We start from the raw sequence: 18,717 nt of genomic DNA on the forward strand, positions 1-18,717 counted from the left end.
CTGCCACTGATTTGCTTATTCAGACATTTGCCAGCTAAAGTTGTGGTCACCATAATTGCAGGAAATACAAAATATTCATAGATCTGTCTTGCAGGTGGCCAATTTCTTATTGTCGGGAACTCAAAAGTTATTCCATTCCTTTTATGGGATCTGATGTGTCTGTTGTAAGGAGAACTCAACGTTACTTGTATGAAAATTTAGAGGAATCACCAGTAAGTATATATGGTTTATTTATCAATAAAGAATATTCTTTGTTTGTTACAGTTTCCCTATCTGTTCAATGTAGGATATTTTTGTTTATAAGGCAGAAAAAGGAAGAGCTAAATAATATGTTTCATGCTCTGGAAATATACAGAATCATTAGGGTAGAACATTTTGTATTTTATAGCCTTGCCCTGTGATTCAGACTTGGCTGCTGAATAACTTTTTAATGTAACACTATACAGGAAATCCTGGTGTCATAAGCACCCCAAAATCCCTGTTTAGTGTTTCAGTTGCTAGAAACTCTTGCTTGTGAAGATGTCTGGAACCTTCTGTGTCCCTTCTCTCCTTGCCATGTCTGGAGTGCCGTCCTGCTTCTTTTGGTGAGGAAAGTAATTGCTTTCGTTGCCGAGACTTCAAGAGGAAACTGTATTTCAAGTTAAAAGGTGGAGGGCGTTTTCTCATAGAAGGGGTTGTGAGTGGAGTCTGCATTCTGTAGTGTGTGACTGCTAAACTCAGATATATTATGGGTGACATAGACTTTTATGTCCAAGTAGGGGAAGGTAATTACCATTTATAAACAATTTCTTTAAAAAGTAGGGTACCAAATTAAAAAAAGTAGGCTACCGTACTTCCTGTTCACCGGGTCTGACAAACAAAACAAAACTTGGCTCCCAATGCCTGGTTTCTGAACAAGGTTTCAGAACATGATGCATTTGTAAAGGGGAAACTGCTTTTGTTCCATATTTGTGATGGAAGAGAAAGGTACAGGTAGCTAACATTCTTGTATTACTTGGTCTGAAATGTAGGGAGTAATGTTCTAACTTTGTATTCTGAATCTAGGTTCAATATGCTGCTTATGTAACTGTGGGAGGCATCGCTTCTGTTATTAAGCTGATGTTTGCAGGACTTTTCTTTTTATTCTTCGTAAGGTTTGGAATTGGAAGGCAACTTCTCGTAAAAGTAAGTAAGATTTTATGAAATTAGATCTTTAGAAGTATTTTCCATGCGTTTTTTAAAAATCACTGAAGGTGTTTTTGTTTTTGTTTTTCCTTTAGTTCCCGTGGTTCTTCTCCTTTGGCTATTTTTCGAAACAAGGCCCAACACAAAAACAGGTAATCCTTTCTTTTGTGTTCAGATCACTAAAATAATATTTTTCTTTTGTTTTTGCTTTTCTTCAGTGCAGTGACAGTACCATCGAAGACTTGACAGGGCACTGTGTTTCAGGCACTCTTTTAAGTTCTTTATGTAAATTAGATTATTGCTCCATGCTTAAATTATGACAGGATATTCTGGCAGATAAAATAATGTTTTTGTTCATTGAAAATGTCTCATTTGGAATAGAATAGTCGGTTTCACTATGTTCCAGGAGGAAATGACGTATTTATTCAATGCACCCTTTGCTTTCTTTCACAGTTGGACGCCGCATCATTTACGTTGACATTCTTTGGTCAAGGATACAGTCAAGGCATTGGTACTGATAAGAACAAACCAAATATCAAAATCTGTACTCAGCTGAAAGGACCAGGTATTTCACATATCACTTAGAATGCTGAGAAAAAAGAAAAAAAAAAAAGAATGCTTTGGGAGTTTTATACTCTTAAGCTATAAAGTAGAATGCCATTACAATATATTCTTTTTAAAGCTTAATTGTTTTAGAAATACATTTATACAAATTTAAAATTATTCTGTCGAAGACTGAAATTATTGATATAATCCAATTTTATTAGTGCATCCTTCCCTCTGGCTTTTTTTTTAATATGATTCAGTAATTCAGAATGGCAAATTTTAATTAGTGTTAATAAGAAAAGGGATTGGTTGATATGAACCTGTTTGAGCCTCATATGCAAGTAGTATAATTATAACATCAGGCAAATCTGTGGTCTAGGATTTCCTCTGTTTTTAGATGGAGTCTCGCTCTGTAGCCCAGGCTGGAGTGCAGTGGCGTGATCTTGGCTCACTGCAACCTCTGCCTCCCTGGTCCTGGTTCAAGCAATTCTCTTACCTCAGCCTCCCAAGTAGCTGGGATTTCAGGCACCAGCCACCATGCTCAGCTAATTTTTGTATTTTTTTTTTTTTTAAAGATGGGGTTTCACCATGGTGGCCAGGCTGGTCTTGAACTCCTGACCTCAGGTGATCCACCCACCTCGGCCTCCCAAAGTGCTGGGATTACAGGCGTGAGCCACCACGCCTGGCCAATTTTTGTATTTTTTAGTAGTGATGGAGTTTCACCATGTTGGCCAGTCTGGTCTTGAACTCCTGACCTCATGATCCACCTGCCTCAGCCTCCCAAAGTGCTGGGATTACAGGTGTGAGCCACCATGCCAAGCCAGAGTCTCTGAATACCCTGACATTGTTGGAAAATGTATGTACACATGCACTTTTCAAGGGACGGGAATGGCTTCTGATAGGTTGTTAAAAATAAGAATGTTGCCCAAAAACGTTCAAGAATGTGTGCTATAAGTTTTAGAGAACTGTGCAGAGACAGACAGGTCCACTTGTGAATTATAGTATAATTACTGTCATCCCTGATAGGTCGCAGGTTCTTATTTTTTATTGAGACGGGGGTCTCACTATGTTGCTTAGGCTGCGCTCAAGCAGTCCTCCTGACTCAGCCTTCTGAAGTGTTGGGATTACAGGCATGAAGTGCCATGCCTGGCCCACGGGGGATTTTAATCAAGCCAGATGACAGTATGTTTCCATCTTGCCCTTTTTTCAAATTCCCACCTGGCTTTTGAAGGTAAGTTGACTGTATTTTCATTATTTGACAGGATTATAAATGCTAATGTTCCGTTTGTTTATAAACTTTTTTAAAACTTATGTTTAGTTGCTTTCTTTAAGAAAAAATTGAGAGGGTTTTTTTGTTTGCTGTTTTTAAGTGAAGTGTATGAATACAGATAGGGATTGGCTCAGTGGAGTAGCAGAGAAACAAAAAGCCTAGCTTCACTGGCTTTTTATCAGTTATTATCAAGAAGCAGTGCAGTGGGTGAGAGTGTAAACTCTGGAACCAGATGTCTGGGTTTGATTCTGACTGAATCGCTACATGTTAGTTTGGACAAGTCACTTAACCTCTCTCTGTGGGATAAAAAGAGTATTGACCTTATATAATTGTTAGGAAAATTAAGTGAGTTTGATAGATTTAAAGCACTTAGTACAGTTCCTAACACTTAATAAATACTTTAGAAATGTTATTTTTGTTAAATGACCAGAGTGTCTATTGAAAAAAAATCTGTACACCTAGAGTTAGATATAAAATCTACCATTTGATGTTTGATGTTGTTGAACGGATACTTCATGAATGCTTTCTTTTTCCTTGGTCAACTGTTTCTGCAGAGGCGGGCTATGTGGGTACCTCCATAGCCATGGTTCAGGCAGCCATGACTCTTCTAAACGATGCTTCTGATCTGCCTAAGGCGTGAGTTTTTCTTTTAATTAGAAGATACCTTTTTTATTTGCGTTATATTTTAGCTTATTTTGATTTGATTTTCAGGCTTTGGGTCTGCACATAAGCATTTATAGTTCAGTTCTTTTGATCCAAAATATAGTTAAATTAAAACTGTGAGAAGGAGAGCTTCTTACCAGCCCAGAGCTGGTCAGGGGAACAACTGAGGAGGTAAATGAGAGGAGACAGAAAAGTTTGAGAGCTGTAAGTTAACTTTAGCTCTTGATAAAAATAGCTCAAGTCCAGAGTCAGCCAGTCAAAAAGGGCCCCTGTTGTTAGATCATATTACTAGGAGCCTCCAATCAGTGCTGGACTATACCCCGCTGGCAGTGGCATCCCTGATTGACACCGGCATAAATGGAATCACGGGATCCTGGCTAGGTGATTATCAGACCTACTGTCTTACTGGAGCATTTAGCTGTCACCCTAAAACTAGGCCAGCTTTTCAAATGAGCATAGGCCTGCTGCTGAGAAGTAAATCAGGCATGACCTAAAACAGAATTAATAATAAAAGAAGTTGTATATAGTGAAACCTAATTAAATTTTTTAGATACTTACGTCCCCTTTGAAAATATTTAGAATTTATGAATGTTAGCTATTACATTTTTAACAACTTATTGTTCATCCAATTTAAGTTCTATTTAGACTTTAATAATAATTGATTACCTAAGTTTATTCCATTCAGGTCTTTCTTTAATCCCCCTGAGTCTGAGGACTGTCTTTAGAAGCAGCAGCAGTTCTTCAGGGTGATGACACCTAGTGTGCCCCTTGAACACACACATAGAATGGAAACAGCATTGCCAGGAACGGAACCCATCTGGACAGCGTCAGCTGTGGTGCTAGTTCCTCCTGACTCATATTGATTGGGCTGATTTTAGGAATGGAATCAAAGGTAGCCATGATTAGCGTGAAGACTTGGGTTTTCATGAATTCTGTAGCAATTTGATAGTGAGGCCGATCAAATAGGAGAAGACTGGAGAGGAGCTGTGTGCACTGTTTTCTCTTGTTATTGTTTTACAGGGGCGGGGTCTTCACACCTGGAGCAGCTTTCTCCAAAACAAAGTTGATTGACAGACTCAACAAACATGGTATTGAGTTCAGTGTTATTAGCAGCTCTGAAGTCTAAACATTTGAAGAATTAACTGGTCATAAAGTCCACGAATTAACAGCTTCTCTGTTTGATATTTGAAATTACTCTATAAGCCTCTCTAACTATATGTGGAAACGTTTGTCAAATCTAAAATATTAAAAGCAGGAAATTGTCCTAGCTTACGCTAAATTTCAAATCTCAGCTGATTCTGTGATTTTATTGCTTATGAGGGAGAACTCACATTTGACATATTTTTTTCATTGTGTTCCTGGTAGATGTCTGTGAATGAGCTGGCAGGTCTAATGAGGGAGGAGGTGTCCCAGGCTGTGTTGCCAACAGCATTGCTCACTGTGGGTGCGCAGACCCGTGTTAGTGCAGGGCAGTAACTGCTGCTCGCCTCGCCGCAGGGTGAAGGAATCTCACCTTCCGTGAGTTTCTCTACGTGCTGTCTTGAGCCTTTGCTAAATGAAACTACACTTTTTGCTATTTTTGCCTAGTTTTTCACTCATCTACACTGATTTTGGACAGTTACCTAAGTTGGAAAATAAGTGCTGTCAATTGAATGGTGTTTTTGGACCTGCCTATGTATTTGTAAGTGGTAGAAACGTGCTGCTTAAGTGGTCTAACCTGTTTCTTGCCAATAAGTGGACTTATCATTTTATCTTTACCTAATTCTGTATCTGTGATTAGGTTTAAGGATACAGCTTATAAGTTGCTATCTATTTTCACTGCCTAAGCAGAATTTTTCTCTAATTGACTTTTATATTTTAACTAGGTTTTACATGGAAGCCCTAAAATAAGGCAAAGGACTTTTTCTTCTGTGATAAGCATGTAATAAACGTACATACAATAGTGATCGTGTTGTTTGTTGCCTAAACAAGACAGCTGCTCGTTTATGGAATTGCTGCTAAAAAGTGGGGAACATAAACTGTGTAGGAATATGATTCGTGTTGGGAGACCCTTCTGCTCTGCCTGCAGCGGAGGCGAGGGCGTCTGACTTGCAGAGGGGATTCTTGGTGGAACATAAACTGAGTAGGAATATGATTCGTGTTGGGAGACCCTTCTGCTCTGCCTGTGCCGGAGGCAAGGGCATCTGACTTGCAGAGGGAGTTCTTGGTGGCAGTACTACCCCCAACCCTGCCTCCTCTGTCCTGGCCTGGTCATCACAAGATACAGATTTTGGTCTCAGCTCTTCCCTAACTTGTGGGATCTTAGAAAAGGTTTTATCAGCTTTAAAATTAGAAAGCAGTCAAGGAGCAATAGAGCCCACGACTAGCTGCACATCTGAATCACGAAACAATAGTAGGTTCCTCAGTGCCTTCAGGAGTTTGCATTCAGGAGGTCTGGAGGTCGGAGCCCCTGTGTTTTTGATATGCGTTTGGGAACCACTAGGTGAAGCTACATATTCTGTCCCTGTTTCTAGCTTTGCAGCGTATGCTCGAGCATAGACTCTGATTCTGAAGGTAGCAGTGTGCCCCATCCTCTGGCTTGACGTACAGGTGTGTCTCATCTTGATTTTCCTTTTAATCCCCCAAGGTTCTGCCTGGCCTCATTTGCTGAAAGTACAAGACTCACTTCAGGTCAGTAGACTGCAAATTGTCCAAAACTTTGAGGCTCAGTTCAACAGATAGAAGCCATTCCTGCTCCCAGTGGCCAGGCAGAGAGAACTGGAGTCCGCCCAGCCTCTGCTGTTCGTGTTGTCTCACTGACAGTCTTCCCAGAATTCAGTGATGCCTTTGCTGACGCTGTCTTGGCCGTCACCACGAGGTGCTCCACACTTGGGCTCCAGGGTTGTAGGAGTGTTCTCAGTTCACTTGTGTGTGTTGTCAGGACCTGAGCAAAACCCATACCTCCCTTATGAATCCTTGAACCCTAGTATGAAGCTGAAGTCACTAGCCCAGATTCCCTTGTCTTTCTAGGGAGGTTCCTTTTCGGAGCCCGTGATAGCCTCTCCTGCCAGTACAGCTTCCTTGTCATCACATTTGACCTTCCTTAACTTCAGATTTTTAGGGAGTAAGGATTGAGGTTGTCACATCTTATTTTCTTCTTCCTGATTTTTTACACAAATCAGCCAGGACTCCCAGGGACAGTCCTGCACTGTCAGGCAGCAGGCCATCACGGTTAGGAATGCAGGCTTTAACATCAGCCTCCATGCTTACGTGGCCTGGGCAAGTTACTCAACCTCATAGAATTATTGCAAGAATTAAATGAGCTAACACATTTAGCACTTAGATTAGTGCCTGGCACATGCTGTATGCACTTACTAAGTTTCAGCATCATCACTACTATCGTTATTAGAAATCTGTCTTTGGGCCTGGCGTGGTGGCTCACGCCTATAATCCCAGCACTTTGAGAGGCTGAGGCGGGTGGATCATCTGAGGTTAGGAGTTTGAGACCAGCTTGGCCAACATGGTGAAACGCCATCTCTACTAAAAATACAAAAATTAGCTGGGTGTGGTGTCTGCAAGGCTGAGGCAGAAGAATTGCTTGAATCTGAGGGGCAGAGGTTACAGTGATCTGAGATCGTACCACTGCACTCCAGCCTGGGTGACAGAGCAAGACTCCATCTCAAAAAAAAAAAAAAAAAAAGTCTGTCTTTGGCCACCAAAGTTTTCTTTTTTTTCTTTTTAACTTTTTAGGTTCAGGGGTACATGTGCAGGTTTGTTATATAGGTAAAGTGTCATGGGGACTTGTTGTGTAGATTATTTTTTCTCCCAGGTATTAAGCCTAGTTCTCATTAGTTAGTTTTCCTGACCCTCTCCCTCCTCCCACTCTCCACCCTCTGAGAGGACCCAGTGTGTGGCGTTCCCCTCTGTGTATCCATGTGTTCCCATCACTTAGCTCCCACTTATAAGTGAGGACATGTGGTATTTGGTTTTCTGTCCCTGTGTTAGTTTGCTGAGGATAATGGCCTCCGATTCCATCTATGTTCCTGCAAAGGACATGATCTCTTTTTTTTATGGCTGCATAGTATTCCATGGTGTATATGTACCACATTTTCATTATCCTGTCTGTATTGATGGACTTTTAGGTTGATTCTATGTTTTTGCTATTGTGAATAGTGCTGCAGTGAACATACACATGTGTGCATCTTTATAATAGAACGATTTATATGCCTTTGGGTATATACCCAGTATTGGGATTGCTGGGTCAGAAAGTATTTGTTTTTAGGTCTTTGAGGAATAACCACACTGTTTTCCACAATGGTTGAACTAATTTACACTTTCACCAACAGTGTATAAGCATTCCTTTTTCTCTGCAACCTCGCTAGCGTGTTTTTTTTTGTTTGTTTGCTTTGAGACGGAGTTTCGCTCTTGTCGCCCAGGCTAGAGTGCAGTGGCACAATCTTGCCTCACTGCAACGTCTGCCTCCTGAGTTCAAGTGATTCTCCTGCCTCAGCCTCCTGAGTAGCTGGGATTACAGGCATGAGCCACCACGCCTGGCTGATTTTGTATTTTTAGTAAAGACAAGGTGCTCCATGTTGGTAAGGGTGGTCTTGAACACCAGACCTCAGATGATCTGCCTGCTTCGGCCTCTCAAAGTGCTGGGATTACAGGCGTGAGCCACTGTGCCCAGGCTAGCCTCTGTTATTTTTTGACTTTTTAGTAATAGCCATGCTGACTGGTGTGAGATAGCATCGCGTGGTTTGGGTTTGCATTTCTCTAATGGTCAGTTATGTTGAGCTTTTTTTCATCATATGATTGTTGGCCGCATGTATGTTGTCTTTTGAGAAGTGCCTGTCATGTCCTTTGCCTGCTCACAAAAGATTTCTTTACAGCCTCTCCAAGAGGGCTCAGTGTCTGTCAGTCCTTGACTAAGACCCATCAATCAATTTGTGGAATCAAGATTGGCTTCAAGATAGACTGACTACTAGTAGATTTTTTTACTAACAATTGTAATCCCTGAACCACGGGCCCTGCACTGAAAAGGTCCCATCATATGGACACTCCTGCTGCTTAAAAAATTGAACATAACAGTATTTCAAATAAACTTATAAGAAGAGAAAAATGCCGGGCACGGTGGCTCACGCCTGCAATCTCAGCACTTTGGGAGGCCGAGGCGGGTGGATCACAAGGTCAAGAGATCGAGACCATCCTGGTCAACATGGTCAAACCCCGTCTCTACTAAAAATACAAAAAATTAGCTGGGCATGGTGGCGCGTGCCTGTAATCCCAGCTACTCAGGAGGCTGAGGCAGGAGAATTGCCTGAACCCAGGAGGCGGAGGTTGCGGTGAGCCGAGATCGCGCCATTGCACTCCAGCCTGGGTAACGAGAGCGAAACTCCGTCTCAAAAAAAAAAAAAGGAAGAGAAAAATAAGTGGAGGTAATTTGAATTCAAACTTGTTCAGAGCAAGATACAAAATGAGGGACATGAAATAACCATTGTCTGTAGGTCTGACAGCAAAAATATAGAAGAGTTTCATTTGCAGTTTTGAACTGTTTACCATAAAAATACTAATGGCAAATGCTTATCACTCACGTCTGTGTGTCAGGCACTGTTCTGCACGCTTTATGTTCATTAACCGTTTGCAGTAAATAGTGTTATCCTTCCCATAAAACAAATAAGGAAAGAGAGGCTTAGAGAGGGGAAGTCAGTTGCCCCTAGTCATGCAGTTGCTAAGTGATGGACTTCAGCAGGATCTAACCTGAGGCAGTCTGATCCCAGAGCTCCAGGCGCTCATCATTCACTCTGTCCCTCCTCCCACCTTCCAGCCGCAAATAGACCCCAGTGTGTGTTGTCCTCTCTATGCGCCAGGAACGTAGGCCACTCAAGCAGCCGTTAGGTTATAGAGATGACGGGCAATCACACTGAAGGACAGTTTTGCTTCAAAGTGGTAGAAGAAATAGGTTAAGTAAGTGGGAAATGAGGTAGGCTCATTAGCTACACAAATAATCTTCACAGCTCAAAGCTCGAATATTTTCAGTTTTCAGTTGGTGTTTCTTCACTATTTCATATGCAGTAAATATTCTCTCTTCTTTTTCACTATAAGAGCAACATCATTTTTCAGTTTCCACAAGCTGGATTCAAGTAGATCCCCCAAATCCTTAAACATCTGTGACTGTTGGCATACAAATGGTCGAAGTAGTTGATCGTCTTCCTAAAAGGAAAAGTGAAAAAATGATAGTGATAGACTTTGTGTCATGGGAGTAGAAGTCTTGTGTGTGTGAGTGGGTACCCAGCAAGCTTTCCCTCTGGGATAGAAACCTGCGTTGGAAAGTTGTGAGCAGAGGCACTGAGTCACCTAGGAGCAGCTTTGTTTCAGAAAGGCTTCCCGAATGACCCTTAGCTACTGCCAGTAGGGAAAACTGGCGAGATCATTCAGATCTTTTCAATGGGAATGTTACATATGTCTTTTAATACTGTAGAAGGAGTTAAAGGTGGATTAAGGAGCCAGTGGGTGTCAGGTTCTCCCATGGGCAGGGTTTTGCGGATGCTTCCCCTAACCTGTGGAGGCAAGTCCTCCTGAGAACTGGAGTGCTCTGGGGCAGAGTACTGGAGAAAAATGGTGGAGGAGGTGGTAACGCGCTCACTGAAAATGAGAATGGCAGAGAGCAGGCGGTGTGACATGGCAGAGAATGGCAGAGAGCAGGCGGTGTGACATGGCAGAGAATGGCAGAGAGCAGGCGGTGTGACATGGCAGTGTGTTTCAGTTTGTAGTTCCCTGAGTATTAGTGAAATCCTGTTCAGATCCTTTGCCGATTTTTTTAATGTGTTTTCCAACATATTCTCTCTCTCTTTTTTTAATCTTAAAAGTAATTGTAGGCCAGGCTCAGTGGCCGCGCCTGTGATCCCAGCATTTTGGGAGGCCGGGACAGGTGGGTCACAAGGTCAGGAGTTTGAGACCAGCCTGGCCAATATGGTGAAACCCCATCTCTACTAAAAATACAAAAATTAGCCAGGCGTAGTGGTGCATGCCTGTAATCCCAGCTACTCAGGAGACTGAGGCAGAAGAATTGCTTGAACCTGGGAGGCGGGGGTTGCAGTGAGCCGAGATCGTGCCACTGCATTCCAGCCTGGGCAACAGAGTAAGACTCCGTCTCAAAGAAAAAAATGATAATTATGATTTAATTTGAACACTAACGGTTGCTAAATAATACTAATATATTTTCCAAGCTATGGTTATTTGAGACTTTGTTTATGGTGTCTTTAACCGGTTATTCTTTCTTTTTTATTGGGAGATACAGAGGCCTAGTTAAAGTGAACACACCTGCTCTGGAGAGCCCACTGCCTCAATCTCCTCCTGTCACACCTTCTCCCCCTATCCCAGAAGGAGCCGCCAGCCTGACTTGTGTGGTAATCATTTTCTTGCCTTTCTGAATAGCTTTGCCACCTGGACTATATCCCTGAACAAGTGTATTTTACCTGTCTTTGAGTGTTTATAGACTCATACTGGATGTCATCTTTTGTGACTTGGTTTCCATCACTGTGGGGACACTATTCTTGTTGCCTGTGGCTGTTGTTCATTTTCATGGTGATGGAGTGTTATGCAGCATAGAGGGGGCCGAAACTGACCCATCTTCTGTGAACATACATTACGGATGATTCCAGTTTGGGGCCATTATGTTAAATGTGTTGCAAAGAACTTTTCTCATTTTTTTTGGCTGTTTCATTTTGGACCAAAGTTCACCATTTTAATTTAGATGAATTTATCAGCCTCCCTCTTTAAAGCTAGGGGTGTGTGTGTGTGTGTGTGTGTGTGTGTGTGTGTGTGTGTGTGTAATGCATAAGAAATCCTTTTCTACTGTGAGGTCGTAAAGACAGTCTCCTAAAGTCTCTTCTGATGGCATTAGAGGCAGGGCATGGTGGTTTTTGCCTGTAATCCCAGCACTTTGGGAGGCTGGGGCCAGAGGATCACTTGAAGCTAGGAGTTCAAGACCAACCTGGGCAACATAAGATACCATCTCTACTTTTTAAATATTTGAATAAATAGAAGCATTAGGGTTGTGCCTTCTACATTTAGCTCTTTAATTCTCACCTGAAATTGACTTCTGGGATAGCTTTAGATGGGAATATCCAGTTTCATTTTTCCCCTTACATATTTCTAATTCTCCTAGCACTGTGTGTTGAAAAGTCCATCCCTGCCACATTGATTGGCAGTTCCACTTGGTTGTATATCAAGTCCGTAGTCCTGAATAAATCTCTGAGCCTTCTGTTCTTTTTCTTGGGTTATCTTATCTACGTTTGGGCCAACGCTCTGTTACAGTCATTCAAATGGAGTGCTGACGTCAGATAGGGCAAGTCTTTCTGCCTTGTTCTTGGATCTTGGCCTCACCTTGGCTAGTTTTTGCTTTCGCAGTTCCATACAGATTGTAAAATTATCTTGTTAGGTTCTGTTAGATTTGGTTGGAATTACGCCGACTTTTGGGGGAGAACTGACAGATTTACAATAACATATCTTCCAAACCGTGGGGACATAGCAGTTTCTCTCTTTCTTTGTATCTTTTAAACATCTCTCAAGCAAGTTTTAAAAATTTCTCCATATAACCCTTACAGATTTTATGTCAGCTATAGGCCTAAGTATTTCATGTATTTGATGCAATTATAAATGGTATCTTTTATTTTAAAAATAATTTTCTGCTTGCTGCTGTTACATTCAAATACAGTTAATTTTTAAGTCTTGATTTTGTATCCGGCAATTTTGCAATTTATTTATAAATTCTTGGGGATTTATTGTCTATAGAAGCCCATCATCTGGGGATAATACTAGAGGCAGCACGGTGTGGGGGGAGAGTATAGACGGGAACAGCACTGCGGGGTCTAGACCTCCGCCCTGCCACTCACGAGCTGTGCGTCCTTAGACACGTTATGTAACCTCTCTTGTATCTTGGATTCATGAACTGTAAAATAAGGCTAATAATAGTGCCTGCCTCATAGGGCTGTTGTGAGAATTGAGTCAGTAAAAGCACTTAGTGTTACATAAGTGTACGCTATTATTGTAATTGCTTTTCTTCCCTTTCCAATCCTTGTACTTTATATTTCTAGCCTTACTGCACTGGCCAGAAGCTAAAGGACAGAGGTAAAGAAAGCTGGTTTCCCTGGCCCCCTGATCTGAAAGGAAAAACTTTCAGTCGTTCATCACTAAGCATTTTATCCAGTGTGTGTGTCTAAGATTGCCTTTATCAGATTAAGGAATGTGCATTTTATTTCTAGTTTGCCAAGAATTTTTCTTGTCACAGGATGTTTAATTTTGTCACATGCTTTTCTGCATCTGTCAAAGTAATCAAATTATTTTCTCTTATAATCTCTTAATATGATGAATTGCATTTGGTTTTATAATGATAAATGGGGTAGTCTATATATTATATTGTAAAATGAATGGATAACAATCCTGCAGTGACCTGGTTCCGTGGTTGCATGGAACCAGCCAGATACACACTAAAATAAAAAGGTCAGAGCAAGGCCGGATGGCGGCCTGAGAACTGCTTTTGCAATTCTGTGTAATTCCGTAGATCCACGCCTACAGAGCAAGTCAAGCACGGCCGCCTCCACTTGCTCTTCTGCTTCAAGATACACATCTCCAAGCTCAGGAAATACATCAAATGTCTCAATTTGATGGGAAGAAATTCTGTTTGCTCCCAGGATTCCGGTTACTTACAGGAGGTTTGTACTGCCTCAGTCTGAAAAGCTGCCCTCTTGCCATGTTCATGCTTTGATAGAACACCTTGAGAGCCTTGGCAAATTCTTAGTCATAGCTGGCTTGCTGTGTATACATGTGGCTCATCTCTGGCTGACGGCAGTTGCGCTGTCATCCCGCTTATCTTCAGAGTGTTGGGAGGCTTATGGGCTGAGGTGGAAAGAAAAGGTAACATTTATTTATGCATCTGTTTCTTGAGGCATCTCTATATTTATTTATTTTGGTAGCATTCTATGACATCAGTAGTTATCAGGCACCAGTTTGGATCCATCCAAAGGAGATCTCACAGGGCAGAAGAAAAAAAATGTCCTGCATTCTTTGTTTATGAAACAAGATATGAATTAACTCATTTAAAAGTTGGTTTCTTAAAAGACAAATACACATCCCCAATGTAGGAGTCCAGGGATAAGCTAAACAGCCAGGACTTGAGCAGTCTCATCTTGACCAGAAGCAATTTTCGCAAGTGATTCTTTGAGAAGCACGTTCACCTCTCGGAGGGCTCTGTTAATGTTTCTGAGCAGTTCTGTCTCCTGCTCTAACTTGAACAGCTTCAGATAAAGTTCTGGTATGTGGTTTGATGCAGCCTACGAGAAAGCTTGTCAGTTTAGTCTTTTGTTGTATCATCTGCATAGCCTTTGAGACGCAGTGTTGACTAGCATGGGAAAATCAAATGGGATGGGGGCGTGTGTGTGGTGAGCAGAGTTTACGCCCCTCAGGTTACACAGGAGTCAATAAAGAAAACCACTGTTAAGGAACGTCAAGCAGCTGTCATTAGAGATTTTCTAGCCACCTGTGATGCCCATTTTAACGTCATATGTACACACCTGGCTTGTATCCTTCACAGTGGAAATTTTCTTGGTGTCTACCAGGATGTGGCCTTTACCTGTGACCATGAGGCCCAGCTGATTGCAGCTCAGCTCGGTGCAGCCTTCTGTAGTGGGGAGAGACACAATCAAAGAAAGAAATGTCTCAGTTGCCCAGCTCCAGTGTCATGTGAGAAGCTGTTACAGCATGTGATCACCCTGCAGGACTAGAACCCAGGGGCCCAGGGGAAAAGATGGCTCTGGCCCTCTGCTGTTAGGACCCTGACCACCCCTTCCTCTACCTCGTCTGCAGCCCTAAATGTATGGCATTATGTCTGATGGAAGAACGCACCATGTGAGAGAATAAGTCCGCAAGGTACCTTGAAGGCCCCATAGGTCAACAATAAGGGCATTTGTCTGCAAATAATGCAGAAACTCCTGAGATGCATTTAAGGCTGTAAATTGGATGGTCCCTTCAATTTGTGGATTCACACTTTTCCATACAGGTTTGGTATAGATGGCCTTTGGAAGGTCATAAATTCTGTACCTGAGAAAAATATAAAACAATTTAAAACCAGAAGGGACACATTTGTAAAGAAAAAGGACAGATGAGCCAGAGATTTATAGCCCACGCGTCAGACAAAAGATGACCTATAATTGATTCTCATGTTTACAAATCCAACGTCTTATTTATTCAACATGGATATCATCACTATATAGACAACACAGTGGCTCATATCTGTAATCTCAGCATTTTGGAAGGCTGAGGCAGGCAGATTTCTTGAGCCCAGGAGTTCAAGACCAGCCTGGGCAACATGGCAAAACACCATCTCTAAAACATATAAAAATTAGGTGGGTGTGGTGGTGCATGCCTATAGTCCCAGCTGCTCAGGAGGCTAAGCTCAGGAGGCGGAGGCTGCAGTAAGCTGAGATCGCTCCACTCCACTGCACTCCAGCCTGGGCAACAGAGCGAGACTGTCTCAAAAAACAAAAACGGATTTCAATACATCCCTTCTACTTAGATAATCAAAAATTGTTAATTTGCCATGTGAGGTGGTAGTTTGGTTTTTGTTCTTCAAAGTCTCCCTTTAATGCCTTTTTTTTTTTTTTTGAGATGGAGTCTTGCTCTGTTGCCCATGTTGGAGTGTGTTTGCGTGATCTCAGCTCACTGCAACCTCCGCCTCATAGGTTCAAGCGATTCTCCTGCCTTAGCCTCCTGAGTAGCTGGGATTACAGGCCCATGTCACTGCACCCGGCTAATTTTTGTATTTTTAGTAGAGATGGGTTTTCACCATGTTGGCCAGGCTGATCTCAAACTCCTGATCTCAAGTGATCTGCCAGCCTAGGCCTCCCAAAGTGCTGGAATTACAGGTGTGAGCCCCCGCGCCCGCTCTGCCTCGTCTGTTAATACCCTTTTAGCCTAATTATTTTAAGCACATCTGGTGCTTCTGCCATATCATACAGTCCTTTTGTTTCCAACTACAACTCAAAGTGTTGCTTAGATAATACAGTTTTATGAGATTCTTTCTGCTAATTAGAATTTCTACTTCAGTTTTGTAAAAGTTCAGCACACACTGACCCCAGGCCAGAGACCTGGAGGGACATGTGGCTCCTCTATTAAATAGATGGGAAAACAGTCATCTTGGAGTTAGACAAACAGAGAAACTACAGAAAATGTTGCGATAAGCTCATTTTTAAAACTTGAAGAAAGACTGCACTGCCTCCCCCAGGAGCCACAGGGCAGGTGGTGTGTGTGGCTGCGCTCCTCGGCACAGGCGGGTACCCTATCTGAATGCCCCGCTTTGCATCTTCCTTCATCCACTTGATGCCAAGGCACCAGACAAGGTGAATCTGGAAGTCCATCCTCTTGCCCAGCAGCTCCAAAGGGTCGATAACCACATCCTCCTCGCCACGTGTTCTACAAACAGAAGAGGGGAACGTTGGCCTCGGGTTAGGCTGGGTTGAGATTGGCAGGTTAAGATTGCGATGTTAAGGGAATTAAATAGAATCCTGAAGAGAGCTAATTTCACTGAAGACAGGATAGGTATTAGCGCCAGCAGTGGAGTTCAAAGACACTAGAGAAGAACCCATTACCCTGGCACGTCAAGGTTTAAGATCAGGACCTTCTCAAGGATCTCTTTGCTTGGAGGAAAGAAGAAAATAAACAGCCTCCTGTGACAGATGCACACAGATGTGGGTGCCAGACTCGCACTGAAGATTTAGGTAGGTCCCAGTGGGACAGGGTGGGAAAGGCAGCTGACTGCCCAGATGCAGACTCTCAAGTTGTCATCTTCCTTTTCCTTGGTTTCTTTGTAGTCCAGAGACAACCCCAGGCCTATCAGCTCAGAAACTGACGGGCAGCTTTCCAACAAAGGACCACTGTCATATCAACTGGGCTCTCGAAGTCTGAAACCTATAAACCGGACTGCTACTTCCTTAATTTCAACAGAAAATACAACCTGCTGGGCAGCCCAGAAGCTCCAGGTAGCCAAATGACCAGAGAGATGCTTGGAGTAAAGACAGTGAGTTGTTGGTCAGCTTGGTTTCTTGGTCATGGAACCTTGAGGTTCTCTTCTTGAGCTGATTTCTTCTTCAGGAAGATAAAAAGGTTGCACGGAGTGCCTGTAGTGCCTGTGAGGGCCCTGGCACCCAGACCAGGCCCCTGCCAGCCTCTTGACTTAGGATTACTAAAAGACGAGCTTTTGTAAAAACTGTGGTCTAAAGAACAGATGAGTATTCAGAGAGGACAGTCAAGGGCGATGAGGCGATGTTTAGGACGGAGCTGATAGCTCAAAACGAAGCCTCTGCCCACAGGAAGGTCAGGCGACAGCACGGAATGAGGTCGGGCATCGCAGTCCCTACCTTGAGAAAAGGGGGGAGCTGGAAAATCAGCTGCTACTTCTGGCTCTTGAAGCTGGTGGGGCCTTCGGCATGGGAAGCATCCTGCGTGGCAGATGCCAGGCTCACAGGCCAAATGGTGAATGAATGAGCTCATTCATTTGTCTTAGGAATGACCTGTTCAGGGTCCCATGTTGACCACCCCATCAGGAGAACTCGGGCTTGCTCTGGAGTTCCTACGTGTGACTAACCCAGAACTAGGCGAGGGGGAGGAGACACTCGCTGTCCCGTGGGGGAGCAAGGTGCTATGCAGATACACAGCACGGCCTCCTCCGCCCGTCACAGTTCAGAAACTCCGCCTGCTCCAGCGTCCTGCAGTAGGCCGGCGACTGGAGCCAGATGTGAGCTGAGCCCAAGTGGATGACCTCGACAGGATCCCGGAAAGGGTCGTCTTCTTGAGCCACAGGGCTGTCATCTCATCTAGAAAGCGCTGGTAAAGTTCCTCCATTAGGAATTTCCTATTGATGAACTTGGCTTTTGACCATATCCACACCTAGAAACACAGAGGTGAGTCACCAGTGTTTGAGTTCATCTGCTGCGGTAACAATTCATCGCTCTGATTTTTCCCAGCACGCTCCCTCCATTGACTGGGTTTGGGGTACTCATGACCGTACACCACTCTCTCCAAACTTAGCTTTATGAGGTCTAGAATACCGTATTCATTCCTGGACCTGCTACGTCAGCACTGCCTGAGCCTAGGAAGTGACTTAGAGGAGATGATGGCGGAGTTAGAAAGCAGGCTGTCTCAGGAGAAATGAAGACTTGGGGATTGTGGTGTGCAGAAAGGCCGTCTCAGGAGAAATGAAGACTTGGGGATTGTGGTGTGCAGAAAGCAGGCCGTCTCAGGAGAAATGAAGACTCGGGGATTGTGGTGTGCAGAATGGTCCTCAAAAATGCCCACGTCCTAATCCCCAGAACCTGTGAATATATTACTTTACATGGCAAACAGAAATTAAGGTTTATCATCAGCTGACCTTAAAATACGGAGATTAGCCTGGATTATCCAGGTGGCCCTAATGAAATCACAAGGGCCTTCAGTGTGGCAGAGAGGCAGAAGAGAGGGTCCAAAAGAGCTGTGACAATGCCTGCGGGGTCAGAGAGCAGCTGTGTGGTGGCTTTGAAGGTGGAGGGAGGTGGCCTCTGAAAGCTGGAAAAGGCCAGGAAACAGCTGCTCTTCCTCGGGCCCAGAAAGCAGTACAGCCCTGTGGACACCTTGCTTTAAGCCCCACGAGACCCAGTTTGGACTTCTCATCTATAGAACTAGAAGGTAGTAAATTTGTGTCATTTAATGAGCTTGGTAATTCATAAACAGCAGCCATGGAAGATGATGCGGGGTAGTCAGTCTGGAGACGAGCTGAGAAGTGGCTCCTCCGCCATGACTGGAGTGCACACACATCCACACGCAAAGGAGACACTCCTCACAGCCCTGCCAGCCGAGCACAGCAGGCATTCTGAGCTCCCTTCTGCAGAGACCCCGGCAGGTCTCATTCTTTGTTTAGGGGTTCACGCCCAGCGGGCAGCAAATCCAGGACAAGAGCCTGCCGCTGTCTTCCTCTTCACTGGGTGAGGACGGGGCCGCTGTCAACACTGGCTCTGGAGAGGGACGAAACCTGAAGCCACCGGATTCCAGTTAGGTAGTTTTTAGAC

At 43.5% G+C, this 18,717-nt stretch overlaps 2 protein-coding genes across 2 annotated transcripts in view; one reads left to right on the plus strand and one right to left on the minus strand.

The window, feature by feature from the left end:
- Window positions 1-5,585, plus strand: part of SCCPDH (saccharopine dehydrogenase (putative)) — a 31,278-nt gene extending 25,693 nt beyond the window's left edge. The window contains exons 7-12 of the mRNA XM_064383686.1: window positions 95-212; window positions 1,045-1,164; window positions 1,260-1,316; window positions 1,618-1,729; window positions 3,535-3,616; window positions 4,664-5,585. Coding sequence (XP_064239756.1) covers window positions 95-212; window positions 1,045-1,164; window positions 1,260-1,316; window positions 1,618-1,729; window positions 3,535-3,616; window positions 4,664-4,769 — 595 coding nt within the window. The 3' untranslated portion in view covers window positions 4,770-5,585. The remainder of the gene's footprint in view (window positions 1-94; window positions 213-1,044; window positions 1,165-1,259; window positions 1,317-1,617; window positions 1,730-3,534; window positions 3,617-4,663) is intronic.
- Window positions 5,586-9,674: 4,089 nt separating this feature from the next.
- The window catches only part of LOC105711094 (kinesin-like protein KIF28P), a 50,038-nt gene continuing 40,995 nt past the window's right edge, over window positions 9,675-18,717 (minus strand). The window contains 10 exon segments of the mRNA XM_064383478.1: window positions 9,675-9,832; window positions 13,331-13,460; window positions 13,462-13,511; window positions 13,801-13,953; window positions 14,194-14,300; window positions 14,553-14,719; window positions 15,956-16,090; window positions 17,294-17,345; window positions 17,348-17,488; window positions 17,491-17,563. Coding sequence (XP_064239548.1) covers window positions 9,680-9,832; window positions 13,331-13,460; window positions 13,462-13,511; window positions 13,801-13,953; window positions 14,194-14,300; window positions 14,553-14,719; window positions 15,956-16,090; window positions 17,294-17,345; window positions 17,348-17,488; window positions 17,491-17,563 — 1,161 coding nt within the window. The 3' untranslated portion in view covers window positions 9,675-9,679.

Source organism: Aotus nancymaae, unplaced genomic scaffold, assembly GCF_030222135.1.
Source record: "Aotus nancymaae isolate 86718 unplaced genomic scaffold, 86718_ANA_hifiasm-v0.15.2.pri h1tg000032l_0, whole genome shotgun sequence".
Classification (NCBI taxonomy): domain Eukaryota; kingdom Metazoa; phylum Chordata; class Mammalia; order Primates; family Aotidae; genus Aotus; species Aotus nancymaae.